Genomic DNA, 19,409 nt, shown 5'->3' with positions numbered 1-19,409 from the left:
ATTTTAAATTTTCTTATTTCCTCAGCCCGAGGTGGTGAATCAACTTGATCTTTTAAATAAGAAATTTTCCAAGAAGTTCCCACAGCTGTGAGGGTCCCGGCTGCAGTGGAAGGGAGCCTAAGAAAACAGCAGCCTATATACTACATTCACATCTACACTTAGCTTCTCGGAAGCCGGGATAGAGTGCTAAAGGTGACGCATAAGGACTGCCACGGTCCCTGCCGCTCGACAGTCCAGGAGGAGATAGGAGATGTTGGGTGGATGGCCCTCTGGCCGTGGTGAGAGGCATCACTAACCAAGGGCAGGAACCAGGGCCTCTGAAGCGTGGGGTCCAGGGCAAAAGGCCGCCTAGCTGAGGCCCAAGGACTGGCTGAGTGAAAGCAAAACTTCCTTTTTCAAGGATGCTGGCCAGTTCGCTGAGAGGAGCCACCGTGCTGGGGCCTCTCATGTAATTCCCTTCAGACCCTCTCAGGCATGGCAGGCACTGGGCCGACTCCAACTGCCCGGGTTGTGTTCTCTGTGGTCTAGCAGATTCTTTAGCCAGTCAGAAATATGTTACCCACAAAATATGCCTTCCCACCCGGTTTAACCATGAACTATTCCAGAAATGTAAAGGAAATTGTGGTTACTTTGGTTCCTAATACCGACTTCACATCCTTAGAACCTGTGTAGAAAACGTTCCAGTAGGTATGCTTGTCTTCCTTTGGGTCCTTAATTACCACCATATCGTTTAAAGACTATAATCCTTGCCACGCTTCCGCCAACTCCTATACCAGAACTTTGGCTGGCATCTTAAAATTTGGAGCAAGTAAAGAAAACTGGTCTCTAATTTAAATACGCTCGACCTTCTGTGGGGAGTAAAGTAAGCACCACTTCGTCATGCTCCGGTTTGGTTCAATGGGTGTAAAAACATGTTCAGATAAAATCGAGAGCGACCCAAATTTCCCCCTGTCCTTCAAACTAAACCCGAGTGAAGAGTTCTCCTCAGCTGTAATCTCTTTGGCTTAGGACTAAACTTGCCCACGGATTTCTGTGTTGGAGGTGGTTTGCTCATCCGGAATTGCCAGAATTATGACTTTGTGGCTTGTCCCTGATGTACCTTTCTGACCTCTACCCGGATGCAATGTGTTTTTGTCTGTGTAGTTCTAAGAATTAGAAGCCTCCTATCACTTGAGCTAAACTGAGTGATGTTTGGCATGCTCTCTCTCCTAGCCTGGAAAATGTGACTTTCTCCCCAGGAGCAAAATCCTGTATGAATTGTTTCCCAGTTTTTCCTCTCTGCTTTGAAATCTACTTCAAAGTTATTATTTGGCTAAAGGGTTATTTTCCTTCCCTTGAGGTCTATAGGATTTGCCTCTGATGTGTGGCTGGGACACAGGTTTTTCTTTTCCTCTGTCATTTTTGTCTACATTACACATGAGCATAATCATTCTCACCTCCAAATATTAAGCTAAACCTTTAGAAAATTGAAAAGGCCTGTCTTACTTCTATTTAGTCTTTAAATATGTCCAGTCCAGGAAAGGAATAGTCTCCTACCTACTTGCTCTGTAATTATAATTTGAAGGCCTGATGAGCAGATAGTAAATGAGTAATTGATGGTGAATCTTTAAAGAGAGAATTTTTTAAATTAGTTCAGGATTTGCTTGTGGCTTTAGAGAATTCTCCTAAATATAGTTCTGCACACTTTATCCTAGAAACCTACCAGAGACCAAATAGCTCATCTATACTATCACAAAATTTAGGGATTACTTTCTCTGTAGATAATCAACGAATACTTTATTGAACTTAATTACATTAGGATCCACATAAGTAGGTGTGTTTTATGAGCAGCTCTTTCAAGAAGGAAAATGAGATGCCGGGTGACATGTAGAATGAGTGTGTAGCTGGGTTCACAGAGGGTGAGAATTCAGCCACAGGGGACTTGCCAACGCTCATGACGATGTACCAAGTTCAGAGTCTCCTTGCGTCACCGTGTGAGGCACGGCCCAGCGCTCACTGTTCAGCGCCCATGTTGTTCTTTTCAGCCTATAACGCTAACACGCAGAGCAGAGAATTGTGCCTGTGAATGTGTTCCTATAGCTAGCCTAAAGGAACAAAGCCTAAAGGAGCAGCCAAGTTGCCTTTCTATTATCTTTCACAGAAAATAGACTTTCATCTTTCTCTCGGCTGTGCCAGGAGCCCTAAGTTTTTGCTTTCCAACCCAAGACTTTGAAGTAATGATAATAGCTCCCATTTATAGGGCATCTATATGCCAGACACTGAAAGACAACTCACATGGCTCTCCCTTTTATTTAATATTGAAAATGTGTTATGTACAGTTCTAAACTACTAAAGTATTGTACTTTGCTTTCATAAATCAAGTGATCGAGAGCTAGAGAAGGAGAAGTGCTGGCTTCTGCCACCACTAATCCTACCCTGCTGGTCATGTAAACTCATCCACTACACTTGTCTGACAGTCCAGCTCCTCCCAGTGTCTCTATAAGGCTGAGGTTTGTTCCTATTTCATAAACGGGTAAAATAAGACCCCTCATGCTAGTAATTCTAAGGAACTGACCATTAGCATGAGCATCACATTTTAGCCAACCACATTCTTCTGTTGGAATAAAGAAGCCTGGATAGTCAGGAAGTGTGAAGGAAAACCCAAAGAGAGCGTTTCTGGAGCCTTGATGAAGCAAAGGCTCCTTCCTTGTCACCTGCCTCCTTCCAGCAGTCGTCTCTGTTGCCACAGCACTGACATCTTCCTTCATGCTCTGCCAACAATGCAGGGGTGGACAGTGTCCCCACCGTCTCTTATGAGGGATCATGGGACAGCATCTTCGTGTGGTTGTGGCTCAGCATCTGGGAGGGGTTGTTGACGTCCGATTATCCCCCATACACAGAATGTTTAAAGAGACTATTCCAGGGCTGGAGAGATGAAGTGGTGGCTAGGAACACAGGCTCTTCTTGCAGAGGACCTGAGTTCAGTTCCCAACACCTACACGGTGGTTCACAACCATCCTTAACCCCCAGTTCCATGGTATCCAGTGCCCTCTTCTGACTTCTGTGGGCACCAGGCATGCATGTAGTACACATACATACATGTAGGCAAGATACTCATATGCATAAAATAAAACATAAATAAATAAATCTAAGAAAAAGAGTCTAAAGAAAACTCAAGACAGAATGTCATTATATTGGGGGTATCTTTTGTTTATAATCATGCCCTATTAAAATAAACTATAGTGGTAAATTAATGAAATAGCTAAACTAAAATAAATGTGTACTTTTAAGCCAAAATTCTTTCTTTCACTTACATTTTATTCTCATGTGAAAGGAAGGTTTTTCTTTCCTTTTTTTTTCTTTCAAATTTATGAAAATTCCTCAAGACCTGATTTGAGTAATGAAAAGTATAGATGATTGTCTATCTCCCGAAGAGCCAGCATATTTTCCTATATACATGTGGCAACTGGGTTTCCCTTTCACAAAGCAGTATTCCTTCCAAGGTTCGTTTATAGAGCCTCAACCCACTGGACAAACTCCATCCAGTTTGCTTTTCAGACACACGAAGCTGCACAGAGCAAAAGTTCTATGCACTCAGCATTAAGATGCAGCACCATTCATCTCGCCGTTCTGAAGCAGATTAAGGATCACAAGTGTGCTACCCTTCGACTATGTGATTAGAGCTCCTTCTGGGCCTTAGAGATGGAGGAATCCAGATACACCACGTGCCTGCACTACTGGCCACATTCTGATAGCTATTTACCTGGGGAACAATGCCTAAAACCTCTGTCTGTGATCTGGCAAGCTGATCAGAGCCAACTCTGGTCAGTAGTTAGAAGGAACAGCTCCAGAAAAAAAAAAAGCTCAGGCTGCCATAAATGATCTTTGTGATTTGTCTGTAGTCCTGGGCTCTCAAAGAGTAAAGGATCCGTGCCCCCAGTGGTACCTGGAAGCATGATTTAGGCAAAAGGAGTCTTTTCTCTCTTGTGTGTATTCTTTGAACTTTTAAATTTTATTATTTAAATAAATGTCATGGTTTATATTGGGATTTCCAAGATAATGTTTAGGGATCCTTATAGATAATAAAAATGATTGCAGGGCAGGAGAGATGGCCCTTTCAGAGGACCAGTGCTCAGTTCCTAGCACCCACATTGGGCAGCTTACAAATTACTTATTACTCCAGCTCCAGGGTACCCAGTGCCCTCTTCTGGCCTCCATGGGTACCCACACAGATGTGCACATACACACACCAGGGTTGGAGCAGGGGACACATACACATGAATAAAAATAAACCTAAAGTAAAATAAAATGATTACTGTACTGAAGCAAATCAGCCTATCATCTTACATAGTTACTTTTTGTATAACAAGAGCAACTAAAATCTACTTATTTAACAAACCTCCCCTAAAAGTACAACCTTCCTAATGATGGTCTTAACATAGGACCTTAGGTCTCTAGGATTATTCATCACACATATCTGCTGCTCTCTGACTGCATCTCCCCACTTCCTGTTCCTCTCCCCTGTCCTGGTAATCATGGTTCAATTCTCCATCTCTGTATGTTTAATCTTTTGCTTTTGTTTCTAGGTTTTGCTTACATGGGTAAAAAAGAGGCTCATGAAGGTCTCCTGCAAGCTGAGAAACTATTGGCAATTGATAGCTGAGACGGGGGAGGAACGGTTTTCTTCTGGAGATGTGGCCCCTCAGTGGCTAGACATACTCCAATACAAAGTTCTCTTTTAAAAAAATGTGGGACTATGCAATCTATTTTTGTGATTTAGTTTATCTCACTGGGGTTCTTCTTATTTATTATTATACCTGTTAAGGACTTTTTGATGAGAATTTTATTCCATAGGTCCATAGCATTTGTGGAACCTTTTGATGATATGTGTGAAACTTACAAGCATATCTCTCCAAATATAAGCCAAAGCAAAATATTATTGTTAGAATAAGAGCAAAGCACTATGTTAGATCTTTAGTGTGGTCTCTAGGAGCTCTAGGCATTTGACCTATGTGTGGAAGAACATGGAATTTCCATTTTAGCATTTGATAGTCACTGAAATCAAAGTAAAAAAAAAAAACTAAGTGCTCACTTCGGTCATCCCAGCACTCAGGAGAGACTTGCCTATTCTTATTACCTGCATCCCATAATGTTACCTACATCCCAACCCATTGTTCTTCCATCACATAGCTCTGAAGCTGCCAGGTACATCAAGGCGAGTTAGAATGCAGTTGGCCCACAGTCGGTAACTAAATATGAAAATTGGACTGAATCAAAATTTCCCAAGGAAATTGACCTGATGCTGGGGTGGACAGTGTTGGAATCATTTGGCTGATGATGCTAATCAGTCACCATTTTGTTTGGAAAGGGAAGCCCAGTAATCAAATAAGTTTAGTAAAATCTCCTGTGTTTACAGAGATCTAGTCAAAATGATTCTACATTTTACTATTTAAGCATCCAAGTGGAAGTCATGCTTTGCCTTTCTAATTGAATATTTGCTTACATGTGTATGACACAAGATCTCTGAATGAAGCAAAGTTGTATTCTATCATACTTCTAATGTTTGTAGGTACTGGAATTCTGATTGCTTTTTGTTCAAAACTCCTAAATTTAAAAAAAAAGGACTTATATACTGTTATGAATCTGCTACCTATGGTGGTTGGATTAGTGAGCCCTAAACATCATGTCACCTATTACAAGGATGAGAATGGGGAAAGAAACACTAAGATGCGTTTTACCTTGGGAACACTGCTTAACCCGGCCAATTCTCTCCCTCCTCCCACTAAAATACTGATGATATAGGCTACCTGACGCCCACTTTACAGGGTAGTTACAGAAACAATCTAACACATTAGAATGGTGCAACTGAATAGAGGCTTCAGACGTTTCTGAGCTCTGACATTACCACCTACTCTGTGATATCAGGTGCCTGAGAACACACACACACACACACATACACACACACACACACACACACACACACACACACGTCCTGTGGTGGAGGTTCAGCCTGTGTGCTGTTCCATTCTCAACCTTCCCTCCCATTGGGTTTACCAAGCAGAGTCCCTAACAAGAGTGACAACCGCAGGCATAGGATCTGCTGCTGCAGAAAGGAGATCAGGGAGAGAGGAGAGAGGCGCTCTCGGCCTGGAGGGGGTCCTTAGCCAGGCCTTGGATGAGGTTGGGTCTCAGAGGAAGTGGATCTGTTGTCTCACATCCTGCATGCATTTCCGGAGGATTTCATCTGAATCCAGAAGTCTGGAAAAAGGAAAGGACAGCCAGAAGTTGTAGGGAGAAGCATGTCCTTCCTTCCCTCCCAACCAGCTTCACCTTCTTCATTTCGTGTGTGTGTGTGTGTGTGTGTGTGTGTGTGTGTGTGTGTGTGTGTGTGTGTGCTTAGCCCAAAGGTATGTGTGTGCACTGTGGGTGCTAGGAATTGAACCCAAGTCCTCTGGGAAAGCAGCCAAGTTCATTGTCGCTGCTTCAGTTATCAAGAACTTTATACCAATTATTTTATTAGCATAATTTCTTATTGTTGCGAGTAGTAATCTCTGTTATTATAAAAAACAAACATACAGTGAGTGCTTAGATTGGACTAAGTCCACCTACTTAGTTATCATGACAGCAATCCTATAAGAAGGATTCTGTTGTTATCCTTGTTTACAAATAGGCGAAGCGAAGATAAATCAGAAAGAAGGAAATACTTCACAAAGCTAGTAGTAAATGGTGCTGCTGAGGCTCAAACCTAGAGCTGGCTGACTCTAGGTTCCTGTTTCTAATTAGTCTGTCGCCCTCTGATGCACTTAATTATTAACAGTTACAGTTCAAACTCAGAAAAGTATGAGTTCAACAGCTATGCGTTATGTTTCACTGTACCGCCCAGGACCCATACAAGTAAATCTCATGGAATGAATGGTAAGTCAGCAAACACTATTTGAATATCCCACTGAGCTATGTTTTCAAGACAAGGGGAAACAACACTATCTAAACTAATATTTAAATTTAGTCATCTCAATTCTGATGACTCAGCAAACTATGGTTTTAAAACAGTAAAAACCTGTCCAGACCATTTTGGTATCATCGATGTCTGTATTTTCAAGAATATCCTGAGAGCTGGAGAGATGGCTCAGTGATTAAGAGCACTGACTGCTCTTCCAGAAGACCTGGGTTCAATACCTACCATCCACGTGGTAGCTTACAACTGTCTACAGCTCCAATTCTAGGGGATCTGGCATCTTCATAGATGTACATGTGGGAAAAACACCAATGCACATAAAATAAAAATAAATAAATATTTTAAAAAAGAGTTGCTGGGTGGGTGGTGGTGCACGCCTTTAATCCCAGTACTCGGGAGGCAGAGGCAGGCGGATCTCTGTGAGTTCGAGGCCAGCCTGGTCTCCAAAAGGCGCAAAGCTACACAGAGAAACCCTGTCTCGGGAAAAAAAAAAAAAAAAAAACGAGTATCCACTGAAGCTGGGTGAGGTGGCACACGCCTTTAATCCCAGTGCTTAGGAGGCAGAAGCAGGCGGATCAAGTCAAGCATGGTCTACATAGTGACTTCTAAGACATACCTACATAGTAGAGAGATCCTGCCTCAAAACAAACAAACAAACAAACAAACCAGAATATCCATTGGAAAGCACTAGTTGCTCTTCCAGAGGACCCAGGTTCATTTCCTAGCACCCACATGGTGGCTCACAACCAACTCCAGTTCCAGGGAATCCTAGGCTATCTTCTGGCCTCCTTGGCTACCACATGCATACATGATGCAGAGATCTACATGAAGACAAAACATCTATATGCGTAAAATAAAAAAGAAAAATCAATTAAAAGTTCCCTCCTGCCCTCTATCTCCCAGGACATAGATGAGGGAGGATGGAGACGAAGAGGACACACCTGCATTGGTCAGTCTGGCCTGGGACTCCTCGTCTCTGCCCTGTTCCTCCTGTCTCTAAGCAACCCCTTATCCCTCCCACCTCTCTGCTGCCTTCCTTAGACAGAGAAGGCTTCTATAGCCTGCTCAGCACTTCCAGACATGAGCTTGTGGACAATTTCTTATCCCTTTTGAGAACTAGAATGATTTGGGTGTTAGTCAACACACATAAAAATGTCCCACACTGTAGAACACAGACTAGACTTTAACCTCAAGAGAACTCTCTGGGCTTCCTTGTGGGGTATAATTTGTCACTTCCAGTTACATTCTCATGTATTTTCATGTTACCAAAAAGGGCTTGTTTAGGGTGACTTATAATTAATCCCCATATGTGAAAAAAGACAAGGCTAATTATAGAACTGTTATGGTGATATTTTATTTGTATTAAAATGTTATTTGTATGTTAATAAATAAAGTTGCCTGAGGGTCAGAGCTATTAGCAAGCCATAGGAAAGCAGGGCAGTGGTGGTGTACGCTTGTAATCCCAGCACTTGGTAGGCCGAGCTAGGTAAGTCTCTGTGTGTTCAGGGATACAGCCAGTACTGGATACACATGCCTTTAATCTCAATACCAACCATAGAAAACCTGGAGGTCTATACAGACAGGCCGTGACGAGGCAGTCATGTGGTTGGGTTTACAAACAATGAGAAGGCAGAACAGAAACTCTATATAAAGACTTTAACACAGGAAGTAGCTTTGATTCGGAGAGGTAGGACCACCGCAGGAAGAAGGAAAGGTAAGGTTTTAGCTCTTAGCTCTGACCTCTTGGCTTTCTTCTTTGCATTGGTTCTGTGTTTCTTATTTAATAAGATGGTTGGTTACATGTACAAACTGTAGTTGGTTGGAATTTTTTTTAAATTTTTATTAGCAAAAACTAGAACATTTACTATAAAATAAGCACATTTAAATGGGCTGTGCTTTTTCAACTGGCATAAATAACCAGTTGAGTGAAAGGCCTTGGTTGGTGCTCTTCCTTTCTGTTCAGCTGCTGATGTAGTTTTAATGATAAGAGAACACTTGGAGATAAAAGTGTGGCATACTGCTGTGGCCACTGAGCAACCTGCTCCAGCAGAACACCAAACAGATGCCGTGTCAATGCTTGCCCCATGAGGGAAAAGTTAAAGGCTGAGAGGAAAGGGGGGACGTCCTTTGTGAAGTACCTCCAAAGAGGAAACCATCACTCATACACTTAAAACCTCAAGGGAATGGTTGTTGCTGTCTTGTAATGAATTGTAAACCTCAGAGTAAATCAAAGAGCATTGTTTAGCAAGCTCCAAAGGCAACAGTAGGTTGGGTTCCAGCAGAGGAGGCATTACAGCCTCCTAAATAATCTGCAGGCTGGAAAAGACTACATTAAGATGAACTTGCTCCCGGTGCCATTGATTTTTGATAAGGTATTTCAGAAAGTGATACACACGCTGATTGCCTACCTATGTGAAAAGCTGGGTTATCAATAGCTCTTGATCCATGGTCAGTTTCTAAACTAGTGTGAGTTTAAAAAAATCACTGAGGCAATGGATTTGAGACTAATTTTAACATCAGTTTGAAAAAAAGCATAATTTATAAAGTAAACATTCTAGACTGGGAAGCCAAATATAAATTCTTTTTGGATGACATGAAGCTATGGATTACTAACGTATCTATATGGATAATCCCTCCTTTAGAGTAGGTAATCCAGAACTGGATACAATTATTTACATGTTAAAAGTGATGGTAATTATTACATGACACTGGTTTCACTAACTCCACAAAAGATGTTTTTCCTTCACCAACAATTCCTTATAAAGACTGTTGCTACGCATAAAGTTTTGGGGATTTCGGGGTTAGAGAACAGAGTTCTAATTTTTAAAAGCACAGATAAAAACATGATTTCTCATGTTTGGGGAAATACTTCTTTGCAATTCTGGCATGAAACAATGTTAGTGTGGTAATTTGCTGTGCTCCACGGTCCCAAAGATGATGTGTCTTGCTTGGCTTCTCTCTCACACAGCAACCATCTACTTTTGCTTATGCAAGACAAATCATTAAGAAGGAAGGCTTGGGGCTCAGGGGCCTCAACAAAGGATTTACGGCAACCCTGGGACGTCATGGAATTTTCAACATGGTTTATTTTGGCTTCTACCACAACGTCAGAAACATGATTCCAGCTAGTAAGGTAACTATATAATAATTTAGGATCTGCTAGGTGGAAAGCCCGCCGACATTCTTAGCTTCACCTATAGAGTGTTTATCGTGTCCCACCAAACTCACATCCGTTATCTATTTGACTCCATCAGACTATTTATTGAGTGCTGTTATTTCCCTTTCAAATTCAGAAACTGAGGCTTGTGGAGATCAATAGTAAAGCTGACCTTGAACCCAAGTCTTGATAGGAAGGATAATCTCCATGAAGAATGTCTCATTTAGATATGAATACTTTTTTTTTCTTTTTTGGCTTTTCGAGACAGGGTTTCTCTGTGTAGTTTTGGTGCCTGTCCTGGATCTCGCTCTGTAGACCAGGCTGGCCCTCGAACTCACAGAGATACGCCTGCCTCTGCCTCCCAAGTGCTGGGATTAAAGGTGTGCACCACCACCACCCAGCTAGATATAATTGCTTTCAATTCGTCCCTAACAGAGATTTCTGCAAACTGTGTTATCATTTCTACCTCACTCACGGCACTGTCTCAAAAACATAGAGTTGTTTTGTTTTGCTTCATACTTTAAATCAGTTCAGCTCACAGGGGAGATGTCAGGCTATATTTCAAATTGTGTGTTGATGCTCACTTGTAAAATCACTTAACTTGATTTAGGTAAGGGATAAACCAGCTCTTCTGGAGTCTTGTTGCAATATAACAATGATGATTATCACATTATCTTTTTATGATAATTTACAGAAGCCAACAGTCTTCCAACTCCTACAATATGAAATTAGCCTATGGTGTACTCGTAACTCACACAACATTGTGTTTTCCCTCCATGAAGCTTGACATTCGTGATGACAATTCTGTGTTTTAGACTCTGGAAAAAAGCAACTCATATAACATTAGAAAAGCGTTTGTTTCCCCAAAAGACTTGAGGCAGCTGTAAATGGTATACAATTAACTGTGTGAATTATCTATACAAATTAAGAACATATATATCTTACTGTATTTATGATTGTATTTTAATATATATGTTATTAAAGTAAAATTAACTCATTTATATTTAAGAAAGAAATTCAGAAAGATAAGATGTATATGTAGTCAGATATTACTAGATACTTTAAATGGAAGGCGGACAGAGGAACCAGCAAGTTTTAGAGGAGATAAGAGAGGGTAGTAGTGAATATATCACAGTGCATTCTATACATGTGTGGTAGTTTGAAAGAAAATGGCCCCCCAAAGGGAGTGGCATTATTAGGAGGTGTGGCCTTGTTGGAAGAAGTGTATCATGGGGGGGGTGGAAGGGGGGGCTAAGGTCTCCTATGCTCAAGCTACACCTAGCCCAGTTCACTTCCTGTTGCTCCTTCTTCAGTACCGTGTCTGTCTGCACACCACCATACCCTGCCACAGTGGTAATGGACTAAACCTCTGAACTGTAAGGCATCCTAGTCAAATGATATTTTCCTTTATAGGAATTGCCTTGGTCGTGGTGTCTCTTCACAGCAACAGCAACCGTAACTAAGACAATATCCAAGTGACTATCAGAAGTAATTCAAGAATTTACAAGTAGTGGCTCATGCCTGTAACCTCATCACTGTGGAAGATGAGGCAGGAGCATCACTACTAGTTTGAAGCCAGCCTGAGATACATAATAAGACCCTATCTTTAAGTCATCAATACATAAATATCTACAAGTTCAAACTTTATTCTAGAGTTGAGCAGTGTACAGGGATGACAGTTACATTCTGCATAGCTAAAACTAGCAGCTTCTTTATTTTCTTAAACTAGTGCACACTCCTAAAGCAATAGAAGGAGCCATTTTTCTTGCCTGCTTGAAAACCAACTTTATTTCTAATATGAATATGTTTTATTTCAATAAGAACTTTACCCGGCGGTGGTGGTGCACGCCTTTAATCCCAGCACTCCGGAGGCAGAGGCAGGCGAATCTCTGTAAGTTCGAGGCCAGCCTGGTCTACAAATCGAGTTCCAGGAAAGGCGCAAAGCTACACAGAGAAACCCTGTCTCAAAGAGAGAGAGAGAGAGAGAGAGAGAGAGAGAGAGAGAGAGAGAGAGAGAGAGAGAGCGCTTTAAGGTTTAAGGAAGCACCTCTCTTGGGTTGAAGAGAAGGTTCAACCACTAAAGTCTGGGCTCACAGCCCACATGCCAAGTGCCTCCCTCTGTATACCCGGTACTCTGTAAAGTGTGCCCTATTCTCAAAGGGACGCTCATGAAGGAAGCCACGAAAAAAGGCCGCTGAACAAGCATATTGAAAATGTTCTATTGTATTTAGATGGGCGATGTGCTGACAGTCATTAGTTAATAATACTTTTAATCATGTATGAAAAATGCTTTCTAAACTCTCAGGTTCCATTTTTCTAAATTTAGACTGATATTCTAAGAGCAAATCCCATCACAGTTTTTAGAATGTAATAAATCACCATTGTCTAAAACAATGGGTTTTTCTCACATTTATCGCTCCAGCATGCCAAGGTCTGTGCCGCTGTCATCTCCTACTCCCGTTTACAAAGCATGTATATAAATGGAAGTTAATAAGGACAGGGGCTTTTCCTGAATTTTTTTTTCACTGCTATGTCCTCAGAGATTAAAACAGTGCCTGGTACAGAGCAGATCCTCAGGGAAAAAAACTCTATTAAATGAATCACATGAACGAAGGAAGAAATGACTGGAAAATGTGTTTCCTTTCACGGCACACTTTAGGGATTCCTTGGCATTTGGGAGAGTCACTATATTAATTGATGTTAGCATATAGGAAGCTGGGAGAAAGCTTATGGTCGAAGGGCTTAGAGCTAGAGTGGGTCTTACCTTAACCAAACAGTACCCCCAAGAAAAGGGAATACCACAATAGGGTCTTTGTATTCAGAAGGTGAGATGTTTGGTTTTGGAAATGCTTCTTAAAATGGAGATTTTCACATTGCCGAGATAAGTTTCCCCTGGCTACCTCGGGAGACTGCCAGAGCAGGCATTTTGGCAATAACCAAAATCTTAATGACCTCAGCAGTGTAGACAGGCAACTGCTGTGCAGGCAAAGCTCCAGAGACCAGAACGGAAAGGCACGGCGTGCACTGTTCTCCCCACGGCTCCCTAGACTCAGTGTTTCTGTCCACTCTTTTGGTTAATGAAATGTCAGTGGGTATTTAACAAATACGTTTCTGTTAGCTAGCATCACCTACATTGAGATTAGACTAATAAACAAAGGCTTAATGTATTAACCAAGACCCTAAGGAATATCAAGTTCTCTCCCAACTCTTTAAGCAAAAGATATGGGCTGGAGAGATGCTCAGAGGTTAAGGACACTTGTTGCTGTTGCAGTGGACCCTGGTTCAATTCCCAACACCCACCTGGCTGCTTACAACCATCTGTAACTCCAGTTGAGGGCATCTGACACCCTCTTCTGGCATCTGGGGGCAAGCATGTGGTACACATAAATGCAGGTGAAACCCTCAGGAACATAAAATAAAAATAACTCTAAGAAAAACCTTTTAAAGATATATTTTGTTCATTATGGTTTTAGCTCTTTTTTTTATTTTTTGAGGGACAGTCTTGCTATCTAACCCCACTCTGACCTTGAACCTACCATCTAGGCCAGGCTATCTTTAAACTCATGATCCTCCTACCTCAGCCTCTTGAATGGAATTGAAACTGACTTTTTAATTGTGTTCTAATCCTTACTTATCAAGCTGAAAACTCAAAACGAGGTACTTCTCTCTCACACACACCACCCAAGGTTGCATATGGTAAGGAAGCTGCCAAAATACAGTTTATAATTATTTTTAAAAGTAAATATTGCCTGGCGTGGTGGTTCGCACCTCTAATTCCAGAACTTGGGAGACTGGAGCAGAGGGATTGCAAGACCAAGCAGGGCTAAGTAGTGAGTTCAAGGCTAGCCTGAACTACAAAATGAGATCCTGTCTCAAAACATACAAACATATTTAAAAAGTGAAAGTCCAATAAATCCTACTGTAATCCTTTCTCTACAACTTTTCACTAGTGGGGAAAGCCAAGGAATTGCTTCCTAGCTATTTGACTATCAACAATTTCAAATCTTGACTCACTTTGGGCCGTGCTAAAATCTGCCACGTGGCTCAAAATGTCATTCCCACACTTAAGTTTCCAAACTAAAACAACTTGTTCCTTTCTGTTTAATGATCTTGGCACTTGGGCTCCCTCTATGAGAGGAGTGCAGGAGGGATTCTGTGCCTAAAGTCTGGGGTCATCAGGTCTGAATATCCGCCTAGCATGTATTTATTGAGTGATTGACAGGTGGCAGGTCCCGTGATGAGTACCAGGGAATGCAATAGTGAGAAGCTGTCACAGAGCTTTCAAGATAAGAGAGAACAATCAAAAGCAAGAAAATACTCACGGTTATGAATGATCCTAACCTGGAGTCAAGAAAGACTTCTCCCCTAAGGAAGTGGCATTGGAGCTGACGAGCAAGCTAGCCCCTAGCCAGTGACAGTACATGGACACAAGCATTCCAGACGTATGGGACATACAGTATCAAGGCTTTAAATTTGGAAGGGGTTGGTGGTCCTGGATAAATGAAAGACACCCCCATGTAATGCATGCCAAAAGGTCAGGCCAGGAATCCAGCTGTCTAAGGCCATACTGACGGTTATGGGACACACTGAGGATTTGTGTCTTTACATAAAAGCACTAACGTCTTAATCCATTGTCTGTTATTATAGCAAAATGTTTGAGACTGGGTAATACATAAAGAAGAGGTTGATTCGGGAAGCTAAAAATTAGGTGCCACATCTGGTGTGGTTCTACCTCACAATAAAATGGCAGGCGGGGGTAAGAAAAACAGAAAGTACCCGTGTGTACTTTGGGAAACAAGAGTCCAAGCATTTCACAACAACCCCTTGTCAGAGTAACACTCAGGACCAGTGTTGACTCCTTCTCTAAAGTAGAGCCTCTGTGGTACAACCGCCTCGAAAGGGCCCTCCACCTTTCAGTCCCATTATGCCGGCAATTAAATTTCAAAATCAAATTTTAAGGAAATAGCATTTTCGAGACCCAACAGGGCAAACACACACACACACACACAAACTCGCATAGACCATGACATCATGCATAAGACCTGAAAAAAGCTCAAACCGTACAAAACAACTGCACCAAGGGTGTGTGGGGCGGGGGGTGTCCAGAGTCCCACCCATAGGTAAGAAGCTATTTGCAAATAGTAGTTACTGTGAGAGGAAAAATCAGTTTTCTTCAATGGAGTAACACTGGTTATATCAACCACACTACAGGACAGGCCTCCTCCTTAGGAAGTGTTAGCCAACACAGATGGACTCCATGTTTATAGTGGCTTTTTTCGAGCATGTGTGTGTGTGTGTGTGTGTGTGTGTGTGTGTGTGAGTGTGTATGTGTGTGTGTGTGTGTGTGTGTGTGTGTGTTTGCTAAGAGTGAGTAGTCAAAACAAAAGGAACTCAATGTTTTGTGAACTTTTTGTTTCATATTGTTCTGTTTTGTTCTTTTTTTTATTTTTAAGAGAATGGGGAAGAGACAGAAGGAAATAGAACATAAAATTGGGTAGGTAGGGAGGCAGAGAGAATCTGGGGGAAAATAAAAATGACCAAAATATTGTATGAAAAAATTTTAATGAAAAAATGGTAAAAAGTGAGAAAGAAGTTGGGTGGTGGGAGATCTGGGAGGAGCTGGAGGACAGAGAATAATATCATAAAAATTTGTGAAATTCTCAAAAAAATAAATTTTTAATTGTAAAATCAGTTTTAATGAGGAAAAAGGATCCAAACTGGACTAGCTAGGAAGCCAGCAAGACAGTTTAAGCAGAGGATCACCTGACTGCTTTGGTTCCGGTGTGGAAATGGATGGGGTAGTAATAGTGAGAAAAAGTCAGAACGCACACATGGAAACTATTTCAGTATGAAATTGTAGGGTCTGGAACTGTAGGGTTCATGGTGCAGACAAGGAAAAGTAGACAGACTGAGAAATAGGCATAAGAAATCTCCAGGATGTAGCAATAGAATATATCATGTGTGTATGTTGAGATATCATGTTGAGGTGATAAAACTGATACTTAGATTTTTGGTGAGGCAGCTGAAAGGGTGATGATGCCCTTCTCTGGCAAAAACACACTAAGAGAAACCAGCTGATGGAAAAAAGCATAGGCTCAGTCAGAAAACTGGGTCTAACTGCATTTGGGACTGCAGAATGCAGCCATGGAGTCTGTTGACTGAACATGGGTTCTGGGACTTGAGAGAAGGGGGTCTGAGCCAGAGATACATAATTGGATATCATCCATTAACCTCCATGGGAACGGGGGGGGGGAGGCATCATCCCTTCATACTTCAACAACCTTGAGCCAATCACTTCAATGCTCTGAGCTGCAGACATTTTCATCTATAAACTAAAAAGCCCTGGTTGTTCTGTATGTCGGATAAAGCCATTTTGAGAATTAAAATAAACAATATACAAAGTAGTTTATAAATGTTAAGATGCCATAAAAGTGTTAAGTGTTGTGGTGCTGATGACGGCAATGGGAAGCAGGAGAGGTGGTGTGGGCTGTGGTGGAAGCAGTTAGCATGTAGAATTGCGTGAGCAACTTTTCCCTAGGACTATTCTTTTTGCACTTAAATGAACACTATGTTTTCCTTGCCTAGAACAAAGTCATTGATTTTATGTGCTCTGTAATCTAAGCCTGACTCAAAACTGGGAAACCAGTATTCTTTAAATTTAAACCATAATAAATCAATCCTTTGTGAAGGGGAAGGTATGATAATCATTAAAACATGTTGAAGAACGTCATCGAGTTGTTATAAACCATGATGAAGAGGTGGTGCTCCTTGAAGGCATTATCCTATCCTCGCTGTAGGCTGTCTCTTGCCATTCACTCTGGACAGTTTGTTTACAGGGTTATTGTTTCAATTCCCTCAACTAGCAATTGGTCATTCTCTTGTTCCACGGGAATTTGAGATTTCATCAACTCTAACTGGCATGAGATATTTCTAGATTTTTCTTTAATTTTTTTTTTAATCTCTAATGCCTTGCAGAATTTTTCCATCTTCAAAGGATTTGCTTTTGCAAGAAACAGTTCATAATGATTAGCTCTGGAGTAAAAAAAAAAAATCAAGAGATGTGTATGTGTGTGTGTGTGTGTGTGTGTGTGTGTGTGTGTGTGTGAAAGAGAGAGAGAGAGAGAGAGAGAACATTGAGTATGAGAAAGTAAGTGGTGGTTAGGAGGGAAGTCCTTACTATATACTCTCCTGAACTGTTGAAAGCTCTTACATTTAGTATGTATTAATTTTATGATAGAAATAAATCAATAAAATTTTAATAGAACCTTATAAAAACAGAATGCCCAAGTCACTTTGGAACATTTTAATCAATTGTAAAGTATGTCTGCAGAGGTGAAGTAGGAATTTGAGACACTAAACCCAGTTAATTCGGGTCAGATATCCAAGCCATAGGCTGTTTAGCTCCTCAGATTGGTGTTCTCTGGTACATACATCTTCAAATATCATTATTCTGACTTTTTACTCCATTTTACTGCTAAAGCCACTTTTGGAGACTTTATTGTTTTACCTGATTCTCATCTTGATAACTCATTTTCTGCTAAGGAAAGCAAGTAGGAAGTCTGGGCTCAAAAGTGAAGATTGCTGACATAATGAATCTGAGCCAGAGATCAAAACTCTGCACTATACCTGTAATGACTTAGCTCCTAACTCTGTGTTTTATTTTATATTTTGTTGTATATAAATTAGCTCTTAAAAATGATTATAACATTTACAGCCTGGAGAGCTGGCTCAGTGGTTAAGAATACTTCCTGCTCTTCCAGAGGACCTGAGTCTAATTCCCAGAAGCTATATAAGGTGGCTCACAACCACCTCTTAACTTCAGGTCTCAGGGGATCAGACACCACTGGTCTCCATGAGTACCTGCACAACCCTTGCACACACACACACACACACACACACACACACACACACACACACACACTTTAAAAGTCAAATTTTAAAAAGTGGTTGTAACAGTTTTTAAATTATTCTGAAAATTTTTAGCAAGTAAAGTAGCTAGAATGTCCAGATAATATAACTAAATTCTTTTCCTTTATTCGAACCTGAAATCCGGTCATTCTTCACACCCACACTCTGTGATCTCCACACACAGAACTACAGACATAACCTGGAAGACTGGATGATACCAATTTGAAATGATGCCCAGCGCTATATTCTGTCATTAGTGTTGTATAGTGAATAGCTACAACAGAGAAAAGGCTGTTTTGAATATTAACTGACCACAGAGCTCAGTTAATGGGGCATTCATTCACATCTTGCAGAAACGAAACAGAATGCCAGCATGAAGAATTATCCTTCCTCCCCAGAAAGAGGCCATCACTTTTTATAGTAAAGCCCTCTAGAAACAAATATTAATTAATTTAAATACTGACAAGGTTTACAAATATCACAGGAGTAAGTTTTCATTGCAAAAAAAAAAAATCTTCCATACCCATTCCACACTGGGGATCTTCAGAGTACATTATTTTTTATGTTGACACACAAATTGGAATCATAAGATTAAAGTACTCCATGCCTCTCTAATAATTTTGTTTTCTATTTCTATTTGTTTCTCTTCATACAGTTCCATAAGTAAAATAATAATAGATATCGCCATCTAAAAATAATAGTTGTCAGAAATATTAAGCTATGCTTTTAGTTTACATTCCAACTAAGGATGTTTTCAGGTATTATGCCAAGAATAATAGAGTTTTTGTGTTAAATTCTGTCGTGATAAATTACATGTGTGGGTTTGAGAGAACAATTTTTCATCCATCCAATAGTTCTTGCTTAATAAACCATTTAGACCTGTCCCCATAGTCATTTAACTAGGGACAGCATTAAGTCAAGCAAATGTTGTTTTCTTCCAACATAACAGTCATAGAAGACTGCCTTCCAGGGAAGCAAGTGCTTTTCTCTTTTCTTATTTTTAGTGTCTTCTTTGTTTTGTAAACCCTATAGAAATTCTAAAGGTAATGCCCAACATCCTGCAGTTTACCAGAAGAAATGTGCAGTGTCTTTGGCTGCATGATTGAGAACCACTTCTTTCCCTAAGGTGTACACTGAGCTGAATGGGAAACACACATTTGGGCTCAAGTGGAGAACTTAGACTGAGCTGTTTGTATTTTGGAAGGAGGAATCTCAATAGAATTAGGTCATAGTAGGGTTTCATTCATGACAGTTTCTGTCTCTGATTCTGTCTTACTTGATCATCAGTCTTACCAATCATGCAGCAATAGGAAAGGCAGGGGCATTAAAGTTTCATTAAGAACAACCCTCCTTTCAATGAACCACTTGGGAGAAATTACAAATACATGGTTTCTATGAAATTCCAGGATA

At 40.8% G+C, this 19,409-nt stretch overlaps 1 protein-coding gene across 1 annotated transcript in view; it reads left to right on the top strand.

Moving 5' to 3' along the window:
• The window catches only part of Slc25a21 (solute carrier family 25 member 21), a 482,333-nt gene that overhangs the window by 443,456 nt on the left and 19,468 nt on the right, over positions 1 to 19,409 (top strand). The window contains exon 7 of the mRNA XM_028869746.2: positions 9,903 to 10,067. Within this exon, the coding sequence (XP_028725579.1) occupies positions 9,903 to 10,067 (165 nt within the window). The remainder of the gene's footprint in view (positions 1 to 9,902; positions 10,068 to 19,409) is intronic.

The sequence above is a fragment of the Peromyscus leucopus genome, chromosome 14 (assembly GCF_004664715.2).
Source record: "Peromyscus leucopus breed LL Stock chromosome 14, UCI_PerLeu_2.1, whole genome shotgun sequence".
NCBI classification, from domain to species: Eukaryota; Metazoa; Chordata; class Mammalia; order Rodentia; family Cricetidae; genus Peromyscus; species Peromyscus leucopus.
Note: the sequence above shows the minus strand (reverse complement) of the source record. Positions and strands in the feature narration are given on the sequence as shown.